Source organism: Sus scrofa, chromosome 9 (assembly GCF_000003025.6).
Source record: "Sus scrofa isolate TJ Tabasco breed Duroc chromosome 9, Sscrofa11.1, whole genome shotgun sequence".
Taxonomy (NCBI): domain Eukaryota; kingdom Metazoa; phylum Chordata; class Mammalia; order Artiodactyla; family Suidae; genus Sus; species Sus scrofa.
This window is the reverse complement of record NC_010451.4, coordinates 56,838,569-56,862,952: the sequence shown is the minus strand read 5'-3', so window position 1 is coordinate 56,862,952 and position 24,384 is coordinate 56,838,569. Positions and strand designations below refer to the sequence as shown.

Below are 24,384 nucleotides of genomic sequence, written 5' to 3'. Positions count from 1 at the left end.
AAAAAACAAAACGAAACAGAACAAAAAAAAAAAAACCCACCTTCTTTCAGAATTCCTACCTTAGACTTTCTCTACGAGGTGTTACAAGAGCATTGTTCTTTATAAACCGGGCCTGAGCTATCTATCCCATAAGCAAACCAGGTACAAGCTACAGCAAACGGCTGGGAATTGGGGGGAGAAGTCACTCAGTCTTGGGTCTTCTGGGGAACTTCTGTGAAATTCCCAAATTATGATTTTCTTTTTCTTTTTAAGGCCACATGCATGGCATATGCAAGTTCCCAGGCTAGGGGTTGAATTGGAGCTGCAGCTGCTGGCCTACACCACAGCCACAGCCATGCCAGATCTGAGCCACACCTGTGACCTACACCACAGCTCACGGCAACACAACACCGGATCCTTTAACCCACAGCCCAAGCCCAGGGATCAAACCCACATCCTCATGGATACTAGTCGGGTTTGTGACCACTGAGCCACGACAGAAACTCTAAACTTCCCAAATTATTTAGCCTAGCCCCACGTTATTTTTCTCAGAAAATAACAAAAACACAAGTTAGTATTGACTGTGGCTGAGAAGGAGACAAGGTCCTAGTAGGCAAATGTCCAAGATGCCCACCCCCGTGTAGCCTGTGCTGTTGGGGGGGTGGTTCATGAAGGCAGGGTTAGGGATGTCCTTGTGGGCCCTTCCTCAGATCCTGTATACTGAGTTGGGACCTCTGAGAGAACGGGTTTAAAAGGCACTTTGTTAAGTCTGGGGGCTGGGCTAGATGCCCCTTCTTCAGGCCTCCATGGCCCAGGACTGCAGGACTCCATCAGCTTGGGCTCAAATCCTTACTCTCCACCTACAAGCTACGCGACCCTGGGCAGACACGTAACCTTTTTAAATCTCGGAATTCCCACATGGGGACACTCCTAGTCCCCACCTCAGAGGGTTTCTTTGAGGATAAAAATATAAATGAGAGCATCCATGCACAGTGCTCGGCCAAGGCTGGTATATGAGAAGGACTCTATGGCAGTGGCCACTATTTTTATCATCACCACCAGCAGCAGCAACAGTGGCAGACAAATAAATAGAAACTGATTCCACACTCTGATCTCAGGGCCCCGGGCTCAGCAGCTAGATTATTTCTGGAGCAGACCCACAGCTCAGAGAGATCTCTTTAGCATCAAGAACCAGCAGGGAACAGAAGAAAGAGTGCCTGCCGGGGGAGTCGGAGGGACAGCCTCTCACCCTGCCTCGTACTAGAGCCAAATCACCTCTGCGGCCTCCCCAGGCTGTGGAGAAAAGGTAATGATAGCCTAGAACATGCAAGTGCTATTTCTGCTGCAAAGGGACTTCTACGTGGACGGCATCACACACTGGAGGCAGCTGATGAACACAGGAAAAACAGTGGGCTTTAGGAAAATCGTCTATAAATGGCAGAAACATTACAACCCCAACCATAAAGAAGGTGCCCAGTGCAGTGCCTGCACAGCAGGTGCCCGAAGAATCCCATCTCCCCTCCCCGCCCAACCCACACCAGGAACACAGCCTCCTCTCCACAACCCTGTTCCCAAAGCTGACTTCTAATCAGTTTTCTAACTGTGTTCTTCCTGGTCCCTGGCCCACCCCCCCGCCCAGCTACGTTGTTAAGCTCACACACCTTCATTCTCAGGTAAGGATGGGAAAGGATGGAGAGGATACAACGGTGGCATCTCGTCACTCTCTTCCGAGCTCACCCGGACGTCCACGGGGGTCTCCGAGATGGAGGCAGTGAACTGGTCCATGTCTGCTCGCTGTTCTTGAAGCAGCTCATCTGACAAAGACAGACATGCAGGAGCCCAGCTTTCAGAAGGATCTGGCTTCTGGGTGCAGGACCAACAGTCTGAGTGGGGCTAATTCGTGTCATTATGGGCGGAACGCAAGCTCTGCCCGAAGGCAGGTCTCACCAGCTCGCAACACAGGCTTCCCTCCAACCTGAGGTAGAGACTGCAGAGCCCCAGCACTGAGGACCCCAGGGGCCATCTCCTCTATCAGCTCACTCTGGCAAACTGGTTTCATCCAATGGCACAGTTTTTATTTTTTTGCTTTTTAGGGCTGTACCCACGGCATATGGAAGTTCCCAAGCTAGGGGTCCAATCGGAGGTACAGCTGCTGGCCTATACCACAGCCGCAGCAACTCGGGATCCAATCTGCATCTGTGACCTACACCACAGCTCACAGCAACGCCGGATCCTTAAGCCACTGAGCGAGGCCAGGGATCGAACCTGCATCCTCATGGATTCTAGTCGGGTTTGTTAACCACTGAGCCATGATGGGAACCCCGGGCAATTTCTATTTTAATAAGTATAAAGAGAATGCTGTACCTCAGCGAAATGTGGCTCCACCACCCACACTGCTGCTCATAGTGACAACTGGGGCGTTTCCAATACTTTTCTTTCCATCAACCCCCTCCTCAGTGCCTTCAACCCATCAGCACACCCTGTTCACCCCTCCTCGAAATATATCCCCATGACCGCCCTCACCTCCATCCCCATATCTCAGTGCCATCCCCTCTCTCCTGGATTTTCACATTTGCTTACGGGGTGGTTTGCAATTTTAATCAACTCTCTACATAGCAGTCAAATAATTTCTTTACAACTCACATATTTTTAAAAGTATAATCCAGATCCAGACATTTGCTGGTTTAAAACCCTCTAATGGCTTTCCATTATCCTAGAATAAAACCCAAACTCCTTGATTTTGCTAACATCTACGGATTTAAAGGTCAGGCTCAGCAGCCGTCACTTCCTGTGCTCAGTGTTTTCCCTGTGGGGTCTGTGCATGGACGGCGACACCTTACCATCAGGTCTCAGGTTCTCCTCCTCTCTCCTCGACAGCCTGACCACCAGGCCTTCCCCACCAATGCCCAGACCCACCCCCCACCTGACAATCATTGTCTCATTTTCCTGTCTCTTCTCTCCTCTAATGTGAGCTCCAGGTCTGTCTGTCTACTGGTGCACCCTTTACTCTGTGACACACAGGAGACACAACAAACGTTTGTTGACTAAATGAAGAACAGAAAGACCAGAAGAGGGAGGAAGTGAAAGCGTGTATAAATAGATGCCTTGAAATACATCAGCAATTAAGGGGGAAAGGGTAACAGGAGACTTGGGCAGTCCCTTGCAATTTCACACCCCAGATTTTTCTTCCGGTAACAGAGGGAAGGTCAATGAAACTCAAGGCTTGGTGGCTCCCAGCCAGTACCTGACCTTGTCACATGAGCCCCCCAGACTTCTGAACACCGCCCCCCACCCACCGCTCCGAGGTGTACTAACGCCCGGCTTCATGGCCCTGCTTGCCCTGTTTTTTCAATCTCCCATCTCCACCACCCTTGAGCCTTAGTGACAAGTCCCGCCTGACCTCGATGCAAACAGCCGGCACCCACCGATTTCCTCCTGGATTTCCTGGGCCACGTAAGGTACTTTGTACAGCAAGGAGAGGCTCTGGTTCCTCCTTTCTTCAATCACATGGAGATGTGTCATCACCTGTAAGCACAGTATGGGGGAGAGGCCTCATCTCCAGCCAGCCAGGGCACCCATACACTCCTGCAAAGGGCTATCTATATCCTCCAGAGTCCAGCAAAGCAGCTGGACAGAGGGCCAGTATTTGTGACCACCAGAGAGCAAAAATGTGTGTGCTCTCTCGGTGACTCAAGGATTTATTCCAGAGTTCAAGGAAATGTTTAAAAGTTTCACTAGCCAATTATTGATTTGGCTTTCACATGAGGCACCTGCTAACTGCACTGTAACAAACAAACAAACAAACAAACAAACAAAAAGAACCCTAATTTGTACAATGACAGACATTCCATAATGTCGTTCTGAGTTAAAGAGAAAAAGAGTTTTTACCACTGGGCAGCTTAGCTGAAGCCAAGAGGGAGTGAAACCACTGATTAAAAAGTAAATTTGGCAAACTATTGCCTTTGGAATGGATAAGCAATGAGATCCTTCTGTATAGCTCTGGGAACTATATGTAGTCACTTATGGTGGAGCATGGTGGAGGATAATGTGAGAAAGAGAATGTATGTGTACATACATACATTCACTTTGCTGTACAGTAGAAAATTGACACAACACTGTGAGCCAGCTATAATGGAAAAAATAAAAATCATTTAAAAAAATGGAAGCTATCAAAAAAAAAAAAAAAAAAAGTAAATTTTGGGCGGTGGGACCATTCATGGATTTTGCTTAGTGAAGCAAATGCTTGAAATGATTCTGAGAGGGAGTGTCAGAACCAGTTCATTCCTATTTAACTAAATTAGCTATGCTTTCAAAACTGCATGCTGAGGTATAAATAAACCTGATTTTAAGGGGTGATAAAGGATGATGTGCCTGCCTTCCATAGCCCACTGCCTTTTCTGAACAAAATTCTAAGGTTATTTATCCAAAAAAAAGAGAAAAAAGTCATTAAAAGTGGTCAGTGAATTTTAGAGCTTTTCAGGGTGGAAATGAAAGGAGATTTGGGCTACATCCACCCCAGTGACACCGTGAGACATGTGGCTGTAGGTCACACAAGCTAATTCTACCCAGCTACCGTTGCAGCTGGTGAGCTCTTTCCGAAGAGCCAGTGGATTAATTATGTGGGCTTGAAGCCATTAATATGAAGGGTCAACATGAAAAAAGAAGTTAAATGGAAAGATGCTTTTATTGTAGATTGATGTCTCTCTGACCTTTAAAAACAAGGATGAAAGCAATTTAGTTTTATATTCGCCATTCTTTCAATCAAGTAAATTGATGGGAAAGCACCAGACTGAGTGCCTCAGAGGGGAAAAAAATGCAAATGGAAATGAACTGTGTGCTCCCCCATCTCAGCACGTGGTGACACTGTCACACTTCAGATGGATTAAGGGGCCTGAGAGAGGACGGTTCCGACTCCCTGGTGGACAAGACCACAGGGTGGAGTGGCTGGGCGTCAGGGTCTCTGGAGGGACTGTCCCCCCGGAGGTACAGGGTAAGGGGGTCCAGCACCACATCACTCACACCCCAAATCAAACGTGTTCTCGCTCTCTTTTTCTGTCTTTTTAGGGCCACACCTGTGGCACAAGAAGGTTCCCAGGCTAGGGGTCGAATCAGAGCTGTAGCCGCCGGCCTGTGCCACAGTAACGCAATGATCTGAAGTGCGTCTGCAACCTATACCACAGCTCATGGCAATGCCAGATTCTTAACCCACTGAGCGAGGCCAGGAATCGAACCTGATTCCTCAAAGATACTAGTCAGATTTGTTTTCACTAAGCATGACGTGAACTCCCTAATGTGCACGTGTTCTAAGAGGCTTGCTTTTTCGGCTACACCCATGGCATATGGAAGTTCCTGGGCCAAGGACTGAATCCGAGCTGTAGCAGCAACGCCAGATTCTTTAACCCACTGCGTCGGGCCAGGGATCGAATCAGAACCCCCCCCCCGCCCACCGCCAGAGACAAGCCAAATCATTAACCCATTGCACCAAAGTGGGATTTCCAGTTTTCTAGAGTTTAGATAACAGGATAGAGAACAGGCTAAAGGCTAGTGTAATCCAGTGGCCAAGCTCACCCAGAATCAAAGGCTCCAAGGAGATAGTAAACTGTCATCACTACACTGTCCATCATCACACAGGAGAGATGCTCTAAGGATGAGCAGCTCGGCCTCCCAGGTCACTCGGGTGGCATCTTGATCCTGGCTCCCGTGTTGATTTTAGCATACCGATCAAGGTCTCACCTCTCCAGGATGGACCAGGAGTTTGGGACTGGCCTATGCATACTGAGGTATATCGAATGATTGGCTAAAGGGGACCTGTGTGTAGCACAGAGAATTACCTACCCAGGAGCCTGTGATAATCTACATGGGGAAAGAATCAGAATGGTTATGTGTATACGTATGACTGTGTCGCTTTGTTGTTCAGCAGAAATTATCACAGTGAAAGTTTCCCCCTTTTTTGTTTTTCAGGGCATACCATATTCATAAAGTATTTTTTCCATCACTTCTTTTTTCTTTTTCTTTTTTATGGTCACTCCTGTGGCATATGGAAGTTCCTAAGCTGGTGGCTGAATTGGAGCTGCAGCTGCCAGCCTACACCACAGCCCTGGAAACGCCAGATCCAAGCCAAGGCTGTGACCTACACCACCGCTCATGGCAACACCGGACCCCTTAATGCACTGAGTGAGGCCAGGAATCGAACCTACATCCCCATGGATCCTAGTTGGGGTCATTACCACTGAGCCATGATGGGAACTCCTCACCTTTCCTTCTCCTCTCACCACACAAAATGGGCTGTTTTTCTGTAAAATACTATACAATGTTAGCATTCCAAAAAATATTTGGAAAAAAAAAAGATTACCATTAAAAAAAAAATTAGGTAGACCTGGAGTTCCTGTTGTGGTGCAGCAGAAATGAATCTGACTAGTATCCATGAAGATGTGGGTTTGATTCCTAGCCTTGCTCAGTGGGTCAGGGATCCAGCGTTCCTGTGAGCTGTGGCATAGGTCGAAGATGCGACCTGAATACCGAGTTGCTGTGGCTATGGCAAAGGCTGGCAGTTGTAGCTCCTATTTGACTCTTAGCCTGGGAACTTCCATGTGCCAAAGGTGCAGCCCTAAAAAGCAAAAAAAAAAAAAAAAAAAAAGGTAGACCTGAAAAAAATCTAATCCCTGTCATGATGCAAGCTTTTCTCGCCTGAGCTTCCTGGAAGCCACCCAAGGTCAGCTGGTCTTTTCTCCTCTTCTACTCTATCCAGCTCAAAACAGCTTTGGCTGTAGGCCCGCAGCAGAGGCTCTGGGGTCCCAAATCCACGCCATTCCCACCCTTTAGGAGCCAGAGTTCTTTCATTCCCTGCAACACCCAGCTGCTACTGTGGGCTCTGTGTGTTTAAGGACAATTCTTAGTCTTTATAGTTAACATAATCCATTCCACTGTGAGCAGCTCAAGGGCACACAAGGGGCTCAACTGTGTGTGGTCAGACTCAGGAACAGAACCAGGCAGCAGACAAGGGCTGGGGTGGAATCACCCAGGGCTTCTGGAAGGTTCCCACACAATAATGCTACATGAGCAACAGGAGGCAGAAAATATTTTTTTTGGCTGCACCCATGGCATACACAAGTTCCCGGGCCAGGGATCAAACCTAGGCCACAGCAGTGACCCAAGCTGCTACAGTGACAGCGCTGGATCCTTAACCCACTGCACCACAAGACAACTCTGGAGAAAATATTTTTAAAATAATACCTCTGTGTTCCTGTCATGGCTCAGTGGTTAACGAACCTGACTGGCATCCAGGAGAACATGGGTTCGATCCCTGGCCTCATTCAGTGGGTTAAGGATTCGGCGTTGCTGTGAGCTGTGCTGCAGGGCGCAGATACAGCTCAGGTTCCGCGTTGCTGTGGCTCTGGCACAGGCTGGCAGCCACAGCTTCGATTCTACCCCTAACCTGGGAACCTCCATATGCCATAGGTGCAGCCCTAAAAATACAAAAAAAAATTAAAAAAAATTTTTTAAATAAAATAATACCATTGCAAGAAACATTCTTGTACCTAACATCTTGAGAAATCAAAAATCATTTTCTGAGGATTAATCACAAGCACAGCCATCTGCGCTATCCAACCACTGGTCATAACAGTCTCCCCCCCCCGCCCCCGAAACGTTCTCCCGTGGCAATGCCTGCCGTCTGGTGTACCTGGGACTTCATCTGGGCTGCCTTTTCTGGGTCGACAGCCAACACGTGCTGGTAGTGACGGATGGTGTGCAGGCGATCTTTGTTCTCAGCACGGACGTAACGCCGCAAGGCTTGGAGAATGCGATGAGGCTGCAAGACAGAACAGCTGTTTTCATGTCCAGAGACTAGAGAACTGAAAGGAGGCAGGAGAACGAAGCTTTAAAAGCTCACTTAAGAATGTAAACCTTGGCGAAGCACAAGAATGAAAGCTGTACTTTCAAGAGCTTTTAGTTACCAAGTAACAAGGAGCTACTTCTAAGTACCAAAAGCTCAGTTCCAGTTACACTGGCTCCTTTATAGTCAGTATTTTCCAGAACCTCTAGCCCACTGTCCTCCTCCCGTCTTGCCTCTTTCCTAAGCTCAGTGCCTGACACCTTAATTACAAGCTAGGCAGTCCCTGTGTCACCCAGAAAGACTACTTGCTTAAAGAGGATACAAATATCTTCCTTTTCAACACCTTCCATCCCCTGAAGCAAATTAAAGCTAAGGGATAAAGTTTGACACCACTGGCAGAAAAGAGGTGCATGTATATTTACTCATCATCTTTTTTTTTGTCTTTTCAGGGTTGCACCCACAGCATACGGAGGTTCCCAGGCTAGGGGTTGAATCGGAGCTACAGTTGCTGGCTTACACCACAGCCACAGCAACGCCAGAGCCGAGCCTTGTCTGTGACCTACACCACAGCTCATGGCAACACTGATCCTTAACCCAATAAGCGAGGCCAGGGATCGAACCCGAAACCTCAAGGTTCCTAGTTGGATTCATTTCCACTGCACCGCAATGGGAACTCCGTATTTACTCATGATCTCATTTAGAACAGAACCGGTTCAAAAGCCTTTGTCAATGGAAGGCATGTTTTCATTCTTTGAAAGCACGGAAGGCTGCTATCAAAGTTCAATCACTGAGGAGCTGTCAACCAATACTGGAGGTTCTGCTTTTCCAGCGGAAGCCGCATTCACACCATAGGAGGCCCACGTAGGCCTCCAGTGTGATGTGAGCTTACACCATCCTGCACACACTACTTTCAGGATCCCTCAACGCCTCTCACCCGTGGAGGGTCAGCCTGCAGGGCCGCTAAGTAGTTCTCCAGCGCCACCCGGCGGCGGTCGTTGAGCATGGCCTCCACCCGCGCGAGGTGGGTTTCCACCAGCTGCTGCTTCTCGCTGGCTGCTTCCTTCTCCAGGGCTTTCACCATGGCTTGGAAGTGCTAATAAACCAGAAGGGGGGACCCGATTATGTAATTCTCGGCACTGGAGGCAGTTAAGCAAAATCAGACTTCACTCTGTGCTTCACCCTGCCCTCCTGGTGCCTCTGCAAGTGATAGAGACTCCTGTGGACCAGGGGTGAGGTCTGAACACACCTAGTTTGACTTCTGCCAGGATAGTTACAGGTGACCCTGAACACAAGGGTGAAGGGTGCCAATCCTCCCTGCAGTCAAAAATCTCAGTAAAACGAACTTAGAGTTGGCCCTCTGTATTCGCAGTTTGTGGGTCCACATCTGAGGATCATGTGGTGGTGTAGTGTTTACTGCTGAAAAACAATACGGGAGTAGGGGACCTGTGTGGTTCAAACCCCAGACTGTACTTCCCCATCTAACAAGAACACATATATCTGGGTGTCGGAAGGGCTCCTCAGCATCTTCCTAGCTGAAATTCCTAGCACAGAACTCCAGGCCTGGCTTCTCCATGGGCACTGCCATGGAGCAGCAAGGCACCCCAAGCCACAGACCAACAGGCGATAGGTTGTGACACATGTTCCAGTCTTGAGGCAGGTGACGCTGCGCCATCAATACCAAGCAGTGAAAGGCAAGCTGCCTGCGAGGTGCCTGGCCAGGTGTGAAGGCAGTACAGTATCAACATCGCAAGAAGAGAGATTTCAGCTAAACATTAACACACACTGACTTAAAATGTAACCCGTTTTATGTGAGAGAGCTTTATTTTCTGCCCTCTGCTTTTCAGTAGGTCTGGGGCGGGGGGGGAAGAGAGCCTGAAAAACAAGGCACAGCTTAAGAAGGGAGATGCCAGGAAAGCTGAACAAACACAGCTGAGCTAAATAAAGTTACTTCCTGGCACAAAGGAGGTGTGCTCTGGTCCCGGCTTTGGTTTCCTTCCACCACAGGTGAGCAATTCCAGAGGACGCCAGTTGAGAGGTGAAAACGTCCTTGTAACATAAGCTCACAACTAACCAAGAGGAGGTGTCAAACTTAACTTGCGGGGAGTCTGGCCCTGTCCGTATTTCAAAGGGCCCTGGAGGACACGTCTCACCTGGATGAGAGTCTGCCTCTCTGCTTTGGGGAGATTCTTTGCTTGAAGTTCAGCCTCTTCCCATTCCTTCTTCACCTGGAACAAAGGTCAAAGCCACTATAACCAGAATAATCTCTGAAACAACTCTCTCCTCTTTGAAATCACTGCCTGGCCCTGTGGGAAAATACAAAAGGAAACTGCATCCCATGATCCCTCAGGAGCTCAATGAATGTGTGTTCCAGAATTGCTGCCCCAAAGGTGCCAGGCCTCGGCTTCCCCACTGGAGCTCCACTACCCAACTGCCTCTTTCATAACCTCTTATCCTTGGGAGGGTTCTTTACCAACCTAAGTGCCTTAGTTTCCTCACAAAAAAGGGGTGGCGGTGGGGGGTTAATACCTACTTCTCAGACCTGATGCAACAGAGTAACAAGCATTCCCAGTGTATGAGCCCAGCACAAGTGATGTGTGGGATTTCAGGTGGTACTGGAGCTGGCAAGAAATTCCCCTTTCAATTTTCTTTCAACCCTTCTGAGTAAGACTGGGAGAAAGTTGTATTCTGGTGCTCCTGTTGCTCTAACAGTTTTAACTCCTTTAAGGAAAAAAAAAAGCATCCCTGGAGACTCAGAACTTTTAGTGGGCCATAGTATCTAGCCAGAATGTTTTAATGCTGCTTGCTTTCATCTAATGTATTTTTATAGTTACCTTGTTCTAATGGCAAATGATACTAGCTTTCTACTTGCAACATTGATACAGAGTTTCCTTCTTTAAAATAAAAAAAGAGAGTTCCCTGGTAGCCTAGGGCGTTAAGGATCTGCTGTTGTCACTGCTGTGGTACGGGTTTGATTTCTGGCCCTGGAACTTCCGCAGGCCACCGGTGAGGCCAAAAATAAATAAATAAATATAGATGAAATGAACAAATTCCTAGAATACAACTTAGTAAAATAAAAAACAAAATAAAAATTTAGAAAAAACTTAAGCTAGTTAATGGCAAAGGAAAATAAGCAGAATATAATGTTTACAGGAAGTGCTCTGCAGAGACGAGAGTCTGGAATAGATAAGCAATCAGAGGGTAATTCCATTATCATGGAGATGGGAGGGGGCCCTAGGACTGCCCAGAAGGCAGGCGGCTCATACTCTCACATCTCACCCATCCTCACATAGTTAGTTAGGGTAAAAATCTGGGGAGGTGGTATCCTTTGCTTCAACTACAGGGCCCAGGTTACCCCATGCCTGACACCATGAAGGTAAGGGGGCCAGAGGTTTACCCTGTCCATCCGGTTGCGGTGCCGGATTTCCAGCTGCTCCTTGGCCTTCTGGAAGCGCGCATGCTCGTTGTCATCTGCAGAGGTCTCGAAATACACATCGACATCATTGGTTGGCAGAGGAGTTGGGGGAACTGAAATAAAACGACGAGAGGGTTCTCCCTGGAGGTCGAGCCCAGGTTGAAGCCACACCATGCTCTGGGAAGGAAGCCCAGCGGGGCCTGCAGAAGGGGCTGCTCAAGGTCGGGGCTCCACTCCGCAGAACCCACTGGGCCATCTTCCTTACCCAATATTCAGCCAGCAGCCCCCATCCGCGCCCCCTGGTGCCTTCAGCACCAGAAAGGCATCTACTTAGGGCTCCAGGGGTACCTAAGGGACAGAAAAAGAAAGCACTTCTCCTATAGCTCCCCTCTGTTCTTGAAACTTTACCCCCCCCACCCCCAATCACTACCCCATTGGGGTCAGGGAGAGCATTGAGACCAGAGAGAGGACCGAAGTCCCACATGCAAAGGCACTGCAGTGCTCAGGCCTCCTCCTTTTTTCTGGCTATTTTTAGGGCACAACTCACTTTGGGGAATGGACTGAACTGAATGTTCTTTGCACACAGACTGGGCAGAGGAAGTCCAAACTGCTCCAGCTACAACTGGAACTGGGGACCCTCAGCCCCACCCCGACAGCAGGGACAACATATTTGACAAAGACTTACCATGGGTGTGAAGATAACTGGCACTTTTCCAACCATGACACTCATTGGCCTTACCAGACCACCACCCAGGGAACAAACCCACTAGAACAAACACTCCACACCGCTGGGCTAAGTTCTTACTGCCCCCAGGCAGACAAATGCCTGCACAAGGGACCTCAGGAAGGACTGAGATGACAAGTTTACTTAGCCAGCCTCCTGAGAAATACCTATGGGAGCTCTTACTGCCCTCATTCCCTCGGGATTTCCCGGGCTGGGGAGGATGTCAGGTAACCAGCTTATACAACTTGCTCTAGCCAAGACACATGGTTAGAGCTTAGCAGCGAGTAAAGGCCAAGTTCAACACGTTTTCATTCAGAAACAAATTCACCTAAGTTCCAGGATTGCATAACTTTAACTCAACATGATAACAAACATAACTGACAATGAGACCCCAAATAAGTCAGCCTCTCCCCATCCTCCCATCAGAGCGTCTTCATTCACCCTCTTATTTGGTTGTAAACCTAAAAGCTATGGCTAAAAATCTTGTCGAGAATATCTGGCTCCTACATTAAGTTTGACTTGGATCTCAACAGCCAATTCTCAGATTAACTAAATCAGAATATCTATAGCTTCGGAAACCACATTCCCCACGATACTCAAAAGCTGAGCTGGGAGAATTTCAAAGCATGAGAGTCCGTCCGTGCCAACAAGCACATCACCGTCAGTGATGCACGTCTGCAGCTTAAAAGGCTTATGTGTTGGAGACAGTCTTTGGTTCCTATCGCTGGGCTGGACAAAGATAACACAATGCAAGCTGCCTCTGCCCCTGGGAGTGAAAGGGCAAAGGGGCAGCAGGGCTGGGGGTTTGGTTCTGAAGACATGATGGGCTTGGGCCAAGAACCACACCCCTCTGTCCATGTGCAAATGACTGGCTCAGGAGGTTGGCACAGCGGCAGGCCTCAGTCCCCTTCAAAGAGGGACACAAACTTGACCACTGGAACAGTGATACTTCTGGGTTCCAGAGAACTCCAGCCAGAGGTCTCACAAGTGCTTGGACAGACCGCTTCTCCTGGGCAGGTCCGACTTCCAAGGTAACAGGAAGCTACAATTCTGCAGACTTGGACACTGCTCTAACAGTCTGTCATTCCGTGGTCTGAATGATCCTTTGAAAAAAGACTGCCACCTCCACATTCAGCCACATCTTTAATAACCCTGATTCTTCAGGCTTCAATCCCAAACGATGTTTTGTGGTCCTCAGTTTAAGTAGTTTTACAAAGCAGGAAGTATCACAATAACTTCAATCTCTCTCTTTCCCAAGTAAAAAAAAAAAAAAAAAAAAAAAAGGTTCTGCCACCAACGTTCCCCTAAGGACTCATTTTTTTTTTTTCCCCACCTTTTCAATCATTAAAAAAAAAAGTCTTTCCAAAGAGCAGCAGCTATAGTGGGAGCACTAAAAGTGTACTGTATTATATTAAGATTTTAAAAATCTTTTGCTTGGGGGGAGGAAGGAGGGAACATGAAGGAATGGGAATGAAAAACCGCCAGAAGCTACAGTCCAACACTAAGAACGGCATCAGCTCCTTATTCTAATGAATTCCAGAATCAGAAGGAAGGGACTGCCTAGCCAGAGGGTTTTCCTACACACAGGTCCGTACTGCTCCATGAGGAAAAAGCGGGTCTTAAATGGGAAACAAAACAGAGAAAGCAACCTACTGATGCCTAAGTAAAACCAATTCAACTGATCGCTGAATTTCTCCTATGACCAAAGAATACAAACCAAAACTTTGCTTCTCACAGCTCTGTGCGACTCGGCAAGGCCAACATGGTGGGGAGACAGCTGCAGAGCACTCTCCCTGAATGATAAGGCCAGATGTTCCCACGTCCTGGGCTCCCCAAAGCGTCTTTGGAGAGGGGGCACCCCCTCAGCCAGCACGCAGCATGAGGGTGGGTGATGGGGCAGCTCAAAGATGAGAGTAAGGGGAAAGCTGGACACGAACAAGTACAAAACTCAGGGCCCTCCTGCTTGCCCGCTGTGCCTTCAGCAATAGACAACAGAGGGCTAGGCTGCCTTCCCAACTAACACAGGTTCTGGAGCAGCGGAGCCGAGGCAAGACGAGAAAGGACAGGCCCTGGGGGTCTTCGGCCATGGCAGGGAGGGAGGGTCACCTCCTCTACCACCACCACCTTCTCCTCCACCATCTCTGCCATCATCACCTCCATCACCATCACCTCCACCACCACCACTGCCATCACCTCCTCCTCCACCACCACCACCAGGCCCACGGCAAGCACGGGACACGGAAAACTGAGCTGACAACTGCAGACAGGAAGGCAAAGCTAGATCTAGAAAGCACAAAGAGGAGAGAAGACGACCGACAGCCAACACTGAGTGGGCAGGGAGCACCACAGACGCGGTCACGAGGACGGCAGGGAGGACAGAACGCTGGACGGGACGGAGCTGTGGCGAGGCCAGCGCGGCGGGACTTACTCATCGCTTTACACACAGCCATACAATAATCCTCAGACTCAAAATTGTTCCTGTTGCCTCCGCAGCCGCCATATATAAAGCGCACGCACTTCCCCTTGGAGAGGTCGAAGTACCACCGGGGCATCACGGCCCGGCAGGGCCCCGTCAGCGCCTCCTGGGAGCAGACAGCTGTGTGGAAATGGTCACAACGTCAGCGGGGCAGGGGAGCGGCTTCGGGGGTTCACAGGGCTGCAGTCCCGTGAGGGGTGGGGACGGGTGAGGAGAACGACCAGGTGACACTTAGCATCAGTGGAGGCCAAGGCTGGGCGGGACCCAGGCGCCAGCCTGCCTGGCGCAGCGGTGAGGTGCAGCCATCAGTGCTGAGGATGTGCTTTCCTTCCTGACGCAGGGAGACCCTTGGGCCCGGAGAACACCGACGGCTGCTGGGACTGCTCTCTAGCATCTAGGGGGGCCTGGGCTGACGCGGAGACACTTGTGCCTCACAGCTCCCAGAGCCTCATGTCTCTGATCTGTGAAGTGGCGATGCTTGCCTGCTGGGCCGTCCTGGGGGTGTCGAGGGCAGAAGCAGACAGCGCAGGCAAAGAGGCTGTTTGAGTGGTGACCGCAGCAAACACTACTTGAGCACCCGGAAAGGACGGAGTGCTTTCACGGTCTCCAAGGTGAATCCCCAACTTCTAGACTCATTAAGTAATCATCTCCTGGTGGAATCCTAAACAATTCTTCATATCTTAACTGGCTTCAAATATACAACCAAAGGGAGGCTGCGTGGAAATGGTCTAGAACATTCACAACTTTTTTTTTTTTAAGTAGAACGATTAAAAAACAACAACAAAAAACTGCAGGCCTGGATCCCTTACCAGCAGGCCGTCACCTCCCACCCTCCTAGCTACAAACCTCTTTCTGATGGACAGAGGGGGTGGAGGGAGGACTACAGCCCGGAACACGCTCAGGAAGAGAACCAAGGAAGTGAACTCCACTCCAGAAAGTTGGGGCTTAGCAGTACTGAGGAGGGGGCTCTGCTGGGGAGAGGAATTCAAAAGAATCCTGCTCCAGGGCAGGCCCCGCTGTCGCTCAAATGGTCTGGCTAAGTGCTCACAAGGCAGAGGACGGTTTCCGATTCAGTGCTGTCAGCTGTCAGACCCTGCCGTGCCCAGCGCTGACCTCGCCTTCGGGGCACAGCTGTCCTCCTGCGACTTACCTTCAGGAGAGCCGTCTCTAAGTAAATTAACACAAATGAAAGAATAGTAACACAAATTCAAAGTAACTCGCAGGAGCAGCGCATGGCATTGTGTAAGTTACCTCTGACGTCGTGAGTGACCCTCTCCGCAGCGGCCCTGTCGCGGCTGGGCTCCGTCGGGCCCTCCTCGTTGTACTCGTCTCCTTTAAAGGTGTCGTAGTAGTAATCGCGATCCTCCACCACTTCCTCTCCTTCCTCATCCTCCTCATCCTCGTCCACGGCTGCTTCCGTGAAGTCTTCCAAGTCTGCCTCGGTAGGAAACTCACTAGAGGTCACAATAAAAAAGGAAGGTTAATGCCAGCTGCTCTGTGCTGAGACAACAATGATCCCCTTCCTGGTTCTGACACAAAAACAGAGGCAGGAAATACACTCAGCCTGCAGGAAACTGGGCTGCTAAAGCCCTCAGCCCGGCTGCTTCGGCAAAAGGGGACCGGCTGGGAGCAGGGGCCGCGCTAACCTGCAGGATAGAACGTGGCTGGGATGGCACACGGCTGAAGGCCAAGGGCATGCCCGTGCTCAGCCATGGGTGGAGTGAGAGGTGCTGGCCCGGCTCTGGCAGGAACAGGGGATGCTTGCTTCACCCAGAGGCCAGGACCAGCAGCCATAGCCACCGGCCGGCTCAGGATGGGAGCTTACCTTTTATAAATATCGTAGTCTTCCTCTTCATCCTCCTCCTCATTCTCCTCGTCGTCATCGTCCTCCTCGTCATCGTCGTCATCCTCCTCCTCCTCTTTTGACACAGAAGATCTAACAAGCTTTGTCTGAGGGCAGCATACATACTCGGTGCCGTGGAACTGGTCCACCCCACAGGGGAGCAGCATGCCGTAGCTGTACAAGGTCATTCCCTGAGTCAGGCAGGCCTGAGGAGAACCCGCAGACCAACGTCAGAACAGCCCCCACAGCCAATGTGGGCAAATGCCCCCAATCCCCAGCTTCATCCCAAAGAAACCCTCACCAAAGCACAGCGAAGGCTTTCTCAGTGCCACAGACCTTTTTCTTTGTTTTTTTTTTTTTTTGCCAAAAACTTGTGACACTACTATTTTAGGACTTACAAATTGTGCTTAATTGGCAATGGTGAAACACTGTCTGAGTCAGAAACAATGAGAGCCCAAAGTTGGAAAAATTAAGGAAAAGGGGGTTTCTTTGAGCAATTATCACTGCTGGTTTATGGTGGTCCATGATAATGTACCTTCCTCATTGGTGAGGAATTCAGAGTTACTTCAAAACTAGACAAAAGAAAGGCAACTAACTGGAAAACCAACTTAACTCAGACGACAAGCTTAAGGATAATTCTCCCCATGGTAAGAATGAAATAACACCCGACTCTGTCAGCATGTACCTCCAGGCACAGATTTTCTCTCATTGGCTATTTTCACACCAGCCTTAGCATTTGGCGCGGCCTTGTTGACAGCCCGCTGACAGCATCCTTACTTAACCATTTTTTTTTTTTTTTTGTCTTTTGTCTTTTTGTTGTTGTTGCTGTTGTTGTTGTTGTTGCTATTTCTTGGGCCGCTCCCGCGGCATATGGAGGTTCCCAGGCTAGGGGTCCAATCGGAGCTGTAGTCTCTGGCCTACACCAGAGCCACAGCAACGCGGGATCCGAGCCGCGTCTGCAACCTACACCACAGCTCACGGCAACGCCAGATCGTTAACCCACTGAGCAAGGGCAGGGACCGAACCTGCAACCTCATGGTTCCTAGTCGGATTCGCTAACCACTGCGCCACAACGGGAACTCCTTAACCATCTTTTTAATGTCCTTGACTGCAGGGGCTAGACTCTCAGTGCTTTTTTATTTTTTTGTCTTTTTTCTTTTAGGGCCACACCCACGGCATATGGAGGTTCCCAGGCTAGGGGTCCAATCGGAGCTGTAGTCACTGGCCTACACCACAACCAGAGCAACTCGGCATTTGGGCTGCATCTGTGACCTACACCACAGCTCACGGCAACGCCAGATCCTTAACCCACTGAGCGAGGCCAGGGATCGAACTCGCTTCCTTACGGATGCTAGTTGGGTTCATTGACCACTGAGCCACGATGGGAACTCCAAGACTCTCAGTACTGTACTCCTTCACAAAAATATGTTCTTCTCCCAAATAGTTTCCATGTAGAAGGTTTAAGTAATGGTAAGTTTCAAAGAAATAAAAGGAAATGAAAAAAATTAATTAAAAATTATGGTAAGGTTTAGAGAAAAAAATGCTACTTTCTCCCCTAATAGAAAGAAGAACACTCCACTTTTTCCACGCGCTCTTTTACCTCTTTGACCACCGTGTGCCAGTGCTGGTGATTCTCGCACACCTCCATCCGCTCCTTGTGGAAAAACTGGCACTTTTCTGGAACTAGCAGAACGTCACTTACAAACTCACCCACTGGAAAAGAAAACCTTTGTCAGGAGCAAATCTGATCATGATTCAAGGTGCGAATGACCCTCACTGCGGATGAGTGGGACAGTCACTCGCTCCGTCACATGCAGTCAGGAGCAGTCCCTGCTGGGCATAAAGCTGATGTGTATCTCTTCTTCAAAAGCCAACTGGATGTTTTGCTCTAGGCAGGCAGCTACAGAGGTCAGTGCTCCATTATAGCCACAAATCCTGGGACGTCCTCACTTCCCTGTCCCCACCTCAATCCCTTATGTCTCGTGCACGCTAGAGCACCCTACAGGGGACACGGGAGGGGGACACCGCTCTGTGACCTCAAACACACACACACACACACCCCTGACTTTACGTGAACAACATTCCTGGCACGCACACACACACACACACACACACACACACCCCTGACTTTACGTGAACAACATTCCTGGCCCCCTCCTGCCCACATCGGTTCTACTAACAAAATGTTCAGGAAACTAAGACTGGGTGTTCTATTAAAGGACAGGTGAGTCTTACTTTAGCCCTTTGTGTACCTACAGATACCTAGCTCTAAGACAAAGTACCACTGTAGTAACTGATTTGTGTCCAAATCATCAATGGAGGTTTAATTACAAAGGGGAACAAGTGTCTCTGCAGTGGGAAGGTCTGGCAGACGCTACCTTAACCAGGTGACTGATAATGGACAAGCTGACATAAGTGATGTTCCAAGGACAATCACCTACACAGTCTTTCTGCCAAAATATGTCATCTGAATCTAATCGTGATAAAACATGACAAATTCAAATTCAGAGATACTGTGTTTCAATAAACGGCCTGGAGTCTTAAAAAAAATATCATTGTCATAAAAGACCCTCAAGGAAAAAACCAAGGAACTATCTAGATTAAATATAACGTGTGGGAGTTCCTGCTGTGGTGCAGCAGGTTAAGGATCTGCCATCATCTCTGTAGAGTTCGATCCCCAGCCCAGTGCAGTGGGTTAAGGATCCATCATTGTCACAGCTTCAACATGGAGTCGATCTCTGGCCCAGGAACTTCCATATGCCGTGGGTGTGGCCAAGAAAAAAATGTATAAACCTTTTAAAAAAGGAAGCTGTAAAGGACATTATTTGGACATTTATGAAACTTGTTCAAAGTGTGATTGCTGCATTGCAGTCATACAGGAAATGCCCTTGTTCTTAAAAAAAAAACAGGGTGAAAAATATTCGGAGGTAAACTATGATGTCATCCGAACTTACTTTCAAGTGGCCTAACAACAGCAATGAAAAAGTACATAACACACACACGGTGAAATAGATAAGGCAAAACTGGGACATTTAGGATAATAGGTCTAAGGTAGTCACTACTGCCTTTTTCTTTTTTGGTCTTTCTGCCTTTTCTTGAGTTGCGCCCACGGCATATGGAGGTTCCCAGACCAGGGGTCAAATCAGAGCTGTAGCCACCGGCCTACGCCAGAGGCATAGCAACGCGGGATCCAAGCTGCGTCTTCGACCCACACCACAGCTCACGGCAACGCCAGATCCTTAACCCACTGATCGAGGCCACGGAATGAACCCGCAATCTCATGGTTCCTAGTTGGATTCGTTAAGCGCTGCGCCACGATGGGAACTCCCTGCCTTTTTAAATAGATCCGAAACTTTTCAAAAATAAAAAACTGGGGGGAAAATGCACATGGCTGCTTAGAAAATAGAATCTTTATCTTTTAGAAATCATGAAGTACTTACGGGAAAAGAAAAAAAAAAAAAGGTGTCTGTGATTCATTTCGAAATAATGGGGGGGTAGGTGGATGTGGGCCAGAGACAAGATAAGGGTGGCCTACAAATGGATGACCACCCCTCAGCTGGGTCACAGGCACAGCAGGGGTAGTGTGGTTACTTTCTCTGTGGATGGATATGTTTGTAACCTAATAAAAGCTAATGACATCATCACAGGCCATCACCAAGAGATTCTGGCTCAGGAGGCTGAATATGGGGCTCCGTGATCTGCACTGAACACGCATCTCAGTGATGCCGCTATACCATCACCATGCTCCCTACAAGGTCTGAGCCGAAGAAAACCAAGGTGGAAGAGACACGGGTGCCTAAGTTCAGGAGAGATGCAGTAAGGAGGGCAGAGGAAAGGACACAGGCAGGATAATTTCTGAGGTTTAAAAAAAGAAAAGAGGGGAGTCTAGTAAGAAAGTCATCTGGCCTGAGAAAGGGGTTTCAGGGCTTGAAGTGGTGGAAGTCAATGTAGATGGCTACCCAGCTTCGTCACGGCCTCGGGCCTTGGTCTCTGGGCCTGAGAAGCCAGTCTTGCTGCCCACGCAGAGGTGAAGGGCGGTCAGTCCCTGATGTGCTGAGAGCGGGAGACATGCTCCCACCATCACAAGCAGCCGCCCCACATCAAAGCAGCTTCCCACAGGGCAGTGAGGTTTCACTCTGCTATTAGCACGGGAACTTCGGGGGCCAAATAGCTCAATTTGACACTAATGCAGGAACACAAAGGTGAGTTAGACACAGTGCTGTCCTCGAGGACCCTGAAGGCTCCGGGGAGGTAGATACAAACTTTACCCATCAACCAGGCTTACAATCAAAGCTTAAAAGCAAAACCCAACGGTAGATTAGGATTTGAGAATTTAAGCAGAAATCATTAAATCCTGACATCCAAACATCAGCTCACATTGTTTACTGTGACTGTTCCATATTGACTAGGCAATCTTTATATTTATGACAAAAAGAATACACTTAAAAGGCAGTGTGTACAGGGCTAAATGCCAGGGTTTAATCTCAGCACCATCGCTGCTAGCAGAGTGGTCTCAGGCAAGTTACTTAACCTTGTTTTGCCTTGGTTTCCTTACGTTGCTGCTATGAGGCTGAAATGACGTAATTATGTACCACGCACAAAAAGCTGAGAACAGAATCTGGTACATACTAAGCACTATTTAAGTGTTAGCTCTAATTACTGATGTGAATGCTATGAAAGTTCTGAGTAACTAGTTTCATATAAAGCAAACTACACAACCACAGTTATCAAAGAAAGCTACAGTTAGGCAACAGTTAATATATGTTAATTTGTAAAACTGTGATTTTATATGCATAATTGCAAAATCAGAAAAAAAGTTCAGGGAATTCCCTGGTGGCTCGGTGGGTTAAGGATTCAGCATTGTCACTACTGTGGCTCTGGTTACGGCTGCGGTGTGGGTTTGATCCCTATCCTGGGAATTTCCATATGCAGAGGGTCTAGACAAAAAAACACAAATAAATAAGACAGATGAAGCAAACAGGGCAAAACAGGGAAGAACCTGAATTAGGACAGTGAGTATATGAGTGAACATCATATTAAGTTTTATCTTTTCAGTATGCTTGAAATATTTCAAAATAAAGTTACACATTTAAAAAAATTTAGGCGTTCCCATCATAGCTCAGAGAAAATGAATCTGACTAGCATCCATGAGGACGAAGGTTTGATCCCTGGCCTTGCTCAATGGGTTAAGGATCTGGCATTGCTGTGAGCTGTGGTATAGGTCACAGACGCAGCTCAGATCCTGCGTTGCTGTGGCTGTGGTGTAGGCCAGCGGCTACAGCTCCAATTTGACCCCTAGCATGGGAACCTCCATATACAGTGCGTGTGGCCCTAAAAAGACACTAAGTAAATAAATAAATTTAATGCCAGATATTTAATAATTAACTCCATGCTAAACTGTAAGATTAAATGCCAGCAATCTTCAGCAATGGAATTATGATTGATCTATGTGATCTCTGAAAACCAAAAAAGAACTGACACCATTGATTTAAAAATAAAATATAAAGATAAAAAAAAACAAAACAGAATAGTGTTATTTGATTCAACAATTCCAATTCTAAAAATATACCCTAAGGAAGTAATTAAGAAAGTGAACAAAGATATTCATTATAGAGTTGTTCATATCAAAAACCCAGAACCAACCTAAATGTCCTTCAGTAGGGAATTAAATAATGGTACTTAAATACAGTGCAATACCATAGGGTTATAAGAAATATGGTTTATGTCTGTATATAACATGGAAAAATTTCCTGATGGCTTAATAATTTTAAAAACCATTAAAAAAAATAAACAAAACCAATAAACACACACGATATCCTTAACCTCTCCTCCTTAAGCCTGGTTAACTTTTTTTTTTTTAATTTAGTGTTTTTTTGCCTTTTTCTTTAGGACCTATGGAGGTTCGAAGGCTAGGGGTCAAACTGGAGCTGCAGCTGCTAGCCTACACCACAGCCACATCAATCCAGGATCAGAGCCACGTCTGTGACCTACACCACAGCTCACGGCAATGCCAGATCCTTAAAACACTGAGCGAGGCCAGGGATGGAACCCGTGTCCTCATGGATACTAGTCAAGTCGTTAACTGCTGAGCCACCACAGGAACTCCAAGCCTGGTTAACTCTTTAAGGCCAAGCTTGTCTTTGTTACTCAAAAGAGCACCTACTGACCTAGATGCTCAATAGATGCCAACTTATAAAAAAAAGCTATAAACGGCAAAGCATATTTAGTATGACCCCATTTAGGAAAAAAATGCATTTAAGAGCATACACATTTCATATATATTCAAATAAAAAAGTCTTGTCCATACACCAAAATGTTAATCATGGTTAACTAAGTGTAAAAATTAGAAATGACTGTTTTTGTTTTTGCTTCCCCTCTCCCCATTTCTCTAGAAACTTTATTTTATTTTATTTTGGCTGTGCCCTTATCATGTGGAACTTCCCTGGCTAAAGATTGAACCCACACCACAGCAGCAACCCAAGCAGCTGCAGTGACAATGCCACAATCTTAACCTGGTGTGCCAGGGGGGCATCCGACTTTTAAACATTTTGTAAATTAAAAGAGGAACACATTTCAATCCCAGCATCAGTTCTATCATTGCACTGCTTTTTGCCTTTGACACAAATAATTACCAGAAGCTTCCAGGGTAAAAGGCGAGCCAAGCAGATCAGTGTTACTGTTTTACAGAAAAACAGTGGAGATGGTTTGGTCTCACTGCCACAATTTCCTAAGTCACTGGACACCTATGAGGTTTTTGCCATTCAATTTAATAAGCTGGTCACTGAATACAATTGAGCAAAATCTAACCTCACAGGATTTAATTTAAGCTGCATTCATGATTTATCTCCAATCTCTTTACTCATTCCCTGTGATTCTGTTTTTCTTTCATACCACCTCCCTCCAGCAGCGCCATGGCAGCCTTCAAGTTTTAGAAGTTTTTCAGAGTTGATAAAATTCGTTTTAAAGTTAACAAAGGCTGTTCACCCACTAGAGGAGGCCCCTGGTACCATTCACATGCAAAAACAAACCTCCTGCAAATGTACCCTCCCCATCTGCAAACCGGAAGACCGTATCATTTATGGGGCCCATGGAAGCCATGACTAGGTGGGAGAAAGCTTTCTCTGTAATGAAAGTAAACCCAGAAAAATCACCCTGACCACCCAAAGCAAGTTTCTATGAGGTCTGGAAGCCACCTGGAGCAGATGTCCTGGAGGTAAACAGGGAGCTGAGGAGTTAAAGAGCCTGAACAATTCTCATGAGCGAAAACATACACCTTGCATGGGGGCCACAGCTTGGATGATGGCCCACCAGGAACTCAGGGCAGAAGAGGACTTGCAGACGGACATCTGTGGTGGATGAGTGAGCTCCAAGCTCACTCCAGGCGCCACCTCAAAGCTTCTGAGGCTAAGACCCTTCCTGGGTGTCTTCACATCACAGTAATACTTCCCCATCCAAATCTCCTCCAGAAAAACCCAAGAACAAAAAACAATGGCTCCCAAAGCTCTCTTCTGGTGCAGGAGCCAGTATATAACGTCAGAGATGACGAACTCCTTTCCCCCCAAATCCCAGCAGCTCTGCTCCTTCACACTCCACCACCGAGGTCCCACTCAGATCATCCTATTTACTTATTTAGACAAAACCTTACGGATAAATAGGCAACTAGTAATAATGTAAGCTATAAGGTTCATTCCGAGGAGAGGGAAGGATGAATGCAACTTCTCACCAAACATACTAAATATCAGTGACGTGTCACACTGGTGGGTGGTTAAGCATGCTCTCGGAACAGAGCAGGACTGAGCGATGTCATCAACACAGACTTCCACAGACAGCAAGACACCAGACTTGATGCTAACACTACCAGTCACCTAAATTCATCCTCAAATAGCCTTCAAGAGTGCTAATCAAGACACTTCCTTCCCCTAAAGTTAGCCAAACAAACAAAAACAGTGTCTGAGGACATCAAAAAGGCCACTAGAACAACCAAACCAATTAATACAGGTACCCAACCAAGTAGACATATCCTGTTTCCCCCAGTTCCTCTGGGTTTGCTGGGCAGCAATATCTTAAAGGAAGTTTCGGGGCTAAAGCTAAACACACTGTGACCATCTTCTGGTGA

The 24,384-nt window shown here is 47.8% G+C and overlaps 1 protein-coding gene across 4 annotated transcripts in view; it reads right to left on the bottom strand.

Annotated features, from left to right (window-relative positions):
• APLP2 (amyloid beta precursor like protein 2) overlaps positions 1 to 24,384 on the bottom strand; it is a 73,069-nt gene that overhangs the window by 8,897 nt on the left and 39,788 nt on the right. For 2 of the 4 annotated variants that reach the window (XM_021063158.1, XM_021063157.1), the window contains exons 4-13: positions 17,869 to 17,981; positions 16,251 to 16,474; positions 15,677 to 15,879; positions 14,378 to 14,545; positions 11,208 to 11,338; positions 9,964 to 10,038; positions 8,748 to 8,906; positions 7,661 to 7,789; positions 3,405 to 3,504; positions 1,641 to 1,793 (exon numbers count right to left, since the gene is read on the bottom strand). In XM_021063158.1, the coding sequence (XP_020918817.1) occupies positions 1,641 to 1,793; positions 3,405 to 3,504; positions 7,661 to 7,789; positions 8,748 to 8,906; positions 9,964 to 10,038; positions 11,208 to 11,338; positions 14,378 to 14,545; positions 15,677 to 15,879; positions 16,251 to 16,474; positions 17,869 to 17,981 (1,455 nt within the window). The remainder of the gene's footprint in view (positions 1 to 1,640; positions 1,794 to 3,404; positions 3,505 to 7,660; positions 7,790 to 8,747; positions 8,907 to 9,963; positions 10,039 to 11,207; positions 11,339 to 14,377; positions 14,546 to 15,676; positions 15,880 to 16,250; positions 16,475 to 17,868; positions 17,982 to 24,384) is intronic. The other 2 variants (XM_021063159.1, XM_021063160.1) reach the window with 1 other exon arrangement.